The sequence below is a fragment of the Juglans regia genome, chromosome 6 (genome assembly GCF_001411555.2).
Source record: "Juglans regia cultivar Chandler chromosome 6, Walnut 2.0, whole genome shotgun sequence".
Classification (NCBI taxonomy): domain Eukaryota; kingdom Viridiplantae; phylum Streptophyta; class Magnoliopsida; order Fagales; family Juglandaceae; genus Juglans; species Juglans regia.
In genome coordinates this window covers 9,944,286-9,950,866 of record NC_049906.1, presented here as the reverse complement: position 1 = coordinate 9,950,866, position 6,581 = coordinate 9,944,286, and the positions used below count along the sequence as shown (strand labels likewise).

General features: G+C 31.9%; 1 protein-coding gene across 1 annotated transcript; it reads right to left on the bottom strand.

Moving 5' to 3' along the window:
- Positions 1 to 202: 202 nt before the first annotated feature.
- On the bottom strand, positions 203 to 1,739 carry LOC109010310. The gene has a single exon (XM_018991094.2). It carries the CDS (start codon positions 1,573 to 1,575, stop codon positions 520 to 522), a length of 1,056 nt encoding a protein of 351 aa, XP_018846639.1. The 5' UTR covers positions 1,576 to 1,739; the 3' UTR covers positions 203 to 519.
- Between the last annotated feature and the right edge of the window lie 4,842 nt (positions 1,740 to 6,581).

Genomic DNA, 6,581 nt, shown 5'->3' with positions numbered 1-6,581 from the left:
ATAAAACATAATAGACAATTCATTTTTTTAAAATTTCAAAACAATAATAATATTAAAAAGTAATATTCTTATAATATTTTATTCAACTTATTTAAAATTATCTAATCTCATCTCACTATCCAAACGAACGAATAAACTGATAGAAAATTGTAAGTAGGATTATGGAAGATCTATACCCATTTATTTATTTCCCATAATTATTTTACAGTAATTCAAAAAAAAAAAAAAAAACAGACTATAGCCACTCTCTGAACGCACATTTAGTGTAAGAACAAGCTGGTGGGAAATGGTAAAACATGATGAAGATGGAGACACAAGTTTTGATTGCTTGTTTCCATCAATTACCCTCTAAAAACTAATGAACATTGGTAAAATACAGTTTGTTTTTTTCTCTGCATAGTATTTATGAACCACAAATTCAGTTGTTCATGTGAGTTTCTACATTTGTTGGAACAAGTAACTATTTTTTACAACAAAAAAGAGAAGAATTAGGAAAATCAGTGAAGAATCCATCTAGATTCATGAACGTGTGAATGACCCAAAGCCATTGGCGAGTGCATGGACTGCCGGATTGAATGCCAGTCTGCCCAGAATCCCCTGTTTGTATGGCAAGAAAGTTTTCTTCTTCAAGTCCTCCGACACCGCTTTGTTCACGGTGTAATGCAGTTCGTGGGCTGAAACTGGTCCTCTTCTCGATCTGCCCACTGAACCAGAAGTGTCCGGTGACCGGAAGCTCGAGTTTTTGAAATCTTCATGCCTCTTGTGCAAAGCAGGCGAGAACTTGAGGAAAGGATCTCTGTCTGTTGCTCTTCCTTCCGATGCGCTCCGAAACAGCAGAAAGTCCTTCAGACTCCATTTCTTAGAAGAACTCTTTGAAGAAGAAGAAGACGAAGCAGCGGTTGATGAAAATGAAGCCTTCGAATTCAGTGATGGCTGTTTGGTGTTTTGCTGCGTCTTTTCTTGTTCCTCCCATGGAGACTCGAAGACCCTGAAAGGAGAGAGCGACCTAGACGCCCTGCGCCCTGAATTTGAAGATGATATGTCTGTACTTCTTTCTCTTCCTCTTTCATGCTCTGTTTTCCTGCGAGTGTTCTCCAGTTCAATCGCAAACGGGTCCGAGTCTTTCTTCCGTCTACCTGAGAACACACCCAGAAATGTCTTCTTCCCCTGTGATCTGGGCGATTTCGGAGACAGCAAAAAAGGACTGCTCGGAGTGGTGTACGCCTCCGCTTTTCTTCCGATTTGCAGCCGAGAAGGAGGCTTGAAAGGCCGGATTTTGCCACCATCAAAGAGCTCATCAGCCGGCAAAGAGCTCCTCTCTAATTCTTCACAAAAATCAAACGCGAATTCCCCCGCCGCCTCCTCCCTCGTGCCACCAGCTCTGCTTTCATTCTGCATCGGAAACTCATCCCGGTAAAACTCGGAGACGCCACGCGACGGGCTGGTCGGAGCACTGAAGTAGAACTCGCCAAAACGTTTAGGGGTAGAAGGAGCGCTCATGTAAAGCGAAGAAGGACGTGAATTGCTGTTGTTGAAATCGAAATCCATGGTAGTCGGTGGAATCACGATCTCCATTAGCGGGAACCTGGCGAATGCCTTTTTGTACTTGAGTGATTGTTGGGAGTTTGGTAGGAGAAAAGCTGGGACAGCTTGAAAAGTGTAACGAAGATGAAGATTAAAAGGGGTAGTGAGAGAGCAAATGGTAGGAAGGAGGGAAGAAGAAGGGGGGGACAGATGCAGAGATTGTTGACCGTTTCGAGTCATTCATATTCATATATTTCTTTTGTCACCAATTAATGAAAAGACACGATGTCACGACGTTAGGAGCCGCCTTTTCATACTTTCTTTTCAATTACTTGCCGTTTCGATTTCTTATTTCAATTTAATTTAGGCGTTATTATTATTATTATAGGCTTCTTGGATGCCCACATGGGCATTAAGGTTGTGTTTGGATGTTGAAGTCAGTTGAGTTGAGATGATAAAATATTGTTAGAATATTATTTTTTAATATTATTATTATTTTAAAATTTGAAAAAGTTGAATTATTTATTATATTTTGTATTGGAATTTGAAAAAATTATAATGATGAATTGAGATGAGTTGAGATAAATTTGGGATCCAAACGAAGCCTAAGTTTCGAATACACGATTTCATCTGTCAGAATTGTGACCAACTCCTACTATGAATTCGAATTCAGAATATCCAACGTTGGCGAAAAAAAAAAAAATATTTCCGGCTTATCTTTTCTTCGTCATTAGACTTGATCTTTATGTAAATCGAATTCGAATATGAAATGAAATAAGTGAATTTAAACTTAATATAAATAAGTTTGGATCAAAACGCATTGATTTAATAAAACACAGCTAATGAACGGATTTGTTAATGCCAAAAAAGGGCGCAACCTGAAAGGAAAGAATGATTCATTTTTTGGACGCACTGAGGTGGGCTGGCCTCGATTAGTGTGGTGTGGAAACCCCCGACAGTGGTCCGGTGTGGCTGTTCGGTATCCACGCGTACGTTGGTGATGGTGAACAGTATTTAAATACAGAGAAAATAAAGAGATGTACACACAAATTTACAAGGTTCGACATTAAGCCTACGTTGATGAGGGTTTGGAGAGGAGAGATTCTACTAAAATATACTTGTTTACAGTCTCTTATAGCCTCTCATTTTTCATTATACAATGAGAGTTGAGAACTACTTGTTGGAAAAAAAATGTTCTCTCTGGAGCTCTCTATCTAGAGGTTAAGAAGCCTGATTGAAAATCGCCCCGAAGCATCCCAAAAGAAAAGAAGTCCCTAAAACCATAGACCCTCTATCTCTTTTATCTGACCCTCTTCTTGCATACCCCTTAGTAGTGGTAGGAATGTCTGTTTTGCATGTCTGATTGTCTCTCGTTTTCCCACTTTCTCTTGACACTTCTCGACCTCTTGACACCCTCACTCCCTTGTCCCTTATTGTCTTCTTTCTCTCTCTCTTCTTTTGTCTTCTAATGATGGTCTCTTGATGGTTTGGGCCTTGAGAACTATTTTGGGTCTGGTGTATTTTACTCCCTCACAGTGTCAATCTGCGAAATCCACAACTAGCCTGTATAACATGAATATATTTTATATTTTATTTTTTTTAAATATTTAGTCTTATATATTTTTATTATTATTAAGAATATGTAATACTAATATTTAACTACGTTATATATCAAATTATTAAACAATTTTTGTTATTATGTAATTTTATTTTATGAAAATATTAGTTTTCTTATATATTATTAGTTTGGATATTGATAATAAAATATATATTTTTTATAAGTAATTTGATAACAAAATATGTTATCATGAATCAAGTTATAAGTATAAATTATTTATATAGTTATAAATGTATTATATATAAAATTATATTAAGTGAGTTAAAAAATAAATATATGGATCAACTTAATCCATTTATATAGAACAGGTTAAACGAGTTAAGCAAGTTGTGTCACCCATTAATTAATAAACGAGTTGGGTTTAAGTTTAATCTATATAATCTAATATTCATGATTTAACATGACATGAGCACGATCTACGAATATGAATTACCACTTAGTAGAATAATTGATAATTGGAGATAAGAATTTAATTTTAAGATGGGTAAGTTTCTACTACCTTTGAATATACGACTCTAGGGGTCTATGGAATCGAAGCTAGGATATAGTAGTTTACATTAACTCATCTTAACTTTGTTAGTTGACTACTAAACTGTACCGTAACAGTTAATAACAATGTCGGTAGTACTAGACTCGTATGTAGGTTCCAACCACCTTGAAAGACATGATCCTACCTGTCACGACTGCGAAGAACTAACCCCTAATACAAAATCAAATTTACGATATCAAAGTTTATATCCTAAGCTCATTTTTTAATTTCTAGGCTTCATCTTGACTGTACAACACTGTCGAGAATAGGAGAGATCCGAGTACAGTTTTGGGAGTACTTGTGGATTAACTCCAAAGAGAAATACTTGATATACATAGAAATTTATAAAAAAAATTATTACAAACTGACATGACTTGATATTACACGTTAAATTGTAAAATAGATTTAATGTATCATTTATATTTTGTAAGATTTCTGTGTAGATCTAACACTTTTCAACCGCTAATACGGAATCAAATCTAGGATATCATAGTTTACAACTCATATTATATAAGATTGGTTTTTATTTCTAGGTTTTAATTTGATGGGTATAACAATGCTGATAATAGAATATGCAATTTTAGAATATTTCAGGATATTTGAGTTTACAGCTCATTTATCGTAAGTTTGTTATTTAATTACTAGGTTTCACTTGCTTTGTTTGTTTCCTAAATCTATCTCAATTCATTATTATAATTTTTTTAAATTTTAATATAAAATATAATAAACAATTCAATTTTTTTAAATTCTAAAATAATAATAATATTAAAAAATAATATTTTAATAATATTTTATTATCTCAACTCAACTCAACTGAACATTCAAACACAACCTTAATTGATAGATACAAATAATAGAAGGTAAGATTTTAATTAATTAATTTTAAGAGTTGGGGGCTCCAACCACCTTTGAATATTTGTGGAAAGGGAAGAGAGTGAATGTGGGAATTGTGGAAAAAAAATATGATTGAGGTATGAGAGTGATGGGAAATAATAATAAGGATTGCCTTTAATTTCTTGCCCACCACACATGATTTTAACAGAGAGCTTTGTCTTTATCTTGCTTATGTTTCTTAATCATGTTTAATTTGTTGTTATAAAATGCATGCTTTGAGCTTTTATTTTTTATTATTCTATGTGTTAGGATTTTTTTTTTATTTAAAAAAAAAAACTGAAATTCTAATATAATTTTAAGCATATCTTTCTAATTTTTAGATTTCGAAATGATTTTATGATTTGTAAAATATTATTATTATTTTTTGTTTTGTTTTTTAAGACAATGTTTTAGTTTCTAAAATATCTTTCTAATTGTTTTAAGGTAATAAGCATTTTAGTCAGTTTTGTTAATAAAAGTTTGATGGAGATCAAACAAAAGTGATAAAAATGCCAAGCCTATAAAATTAAAAATTCAATGACTTAAAAGATATAAACGTGTAAAATTTAAAAACTATTGCATGTAGTGTTTAACCCATGTTGTACGTGCCTCTTGTGCATTATAACTTTAAGGTACACGTGGATATAGAAGATATTACTATGTACAACATGCAAATGGATGCGAGTAAAAAGGAAAGAAAATTTCTACTCATTATCTCTACATTGCTCACATCACACTTGATTTTTATTTTTATTTTCTTATCAAATATGTGGTGTATAGATGATAAATAGAAAATTTTTTTTAATTTTTTTAGTTTAGCAATAATAAAATAAAAATAAAAAATAAAAAATAAAATTTAGTGTATAGTATAGAGATGATGAATAGAAGTGGTAGAAAGAAAAACATCAATTACTTGCAACTAGCAAGACGTGGGAGACAAAAAAATAAAAAATAAAAATCTCAAAGAATATTTTAATTCTATTCTTAAAATAAATATGATCTTGGTAATTAATTATTATGGAAACCCACAACTTCCTTTTTACTTTTTCCTTTTTTATTATTTTATTATTTTTATTTTTGGGTGGGGGGGATCGTAGGCACCAATTCCATATATGTCAGATTTTGTTTTTCATGAAAATGCTATTTATTATTATTTTAATTATTATTTTTAATTACACTCGATATAGTATATAGTATATATAACAGTACATGATCTCTTTTTTCATTGTGATTAGTCTATTTAATGCTTGTCAACTGTACAATGTCATTAGTTTAAGCTTTTAAACACGTTGATAAACGTGGACATAAAATATAGAATCCTAAATTTGTTTTTTAATATTATGAATGATAATTAAAATTATCCCATGTACGTGACATGATAAGCACGAAATTTATGTCCAATTAGTCCTCTCAAACAGCTAGCGTTTGAAATAATCTATGAAAAATTCTGATAAAAACAAAACATCAACTAGGGGAAAACCACACTTCACGTACCCTATCTAGCTAGCTACCTACCACTCTTTTTATATTTTGCTTGTCAAATTACTATATTACCACTATTAATATATGATTTTATTCATATATTAATTGTTGGATATTAAAAGAGGAGAACAATACAATGGAAGTAATAATCTCAAAGGGTAAAATGACAATTTGAATAAAAAGTAATGGTAGATACAGTTTTAAGATATACAAATTTCGTGCATTCTCTTCTAAAAAAATAGAATCTATCGTTAAAAAAAAAAATAGATTTTTTCATGTGAATCTTATATTTATCGGGTGAAGACTTGCATATTTCAGGTCTCTAGAAATTATTTTTATTTTTAATAAAAATGTGAATCTAGCTAAAAAAATAATTTTTTAATACTTGAAATCCATTTTTGTAAAGAAAGATTAATTACACGGGACTTGTATAAATAATTCTTGGATAATTCCCAAAAATGTGTACGTAGTTATTGCCTCCCACGTATGGGTCGATGATGTTGGAACTGATCATCGTGGAAATTAGAGCCATGCATGTGCTTAAACTAAGGATTG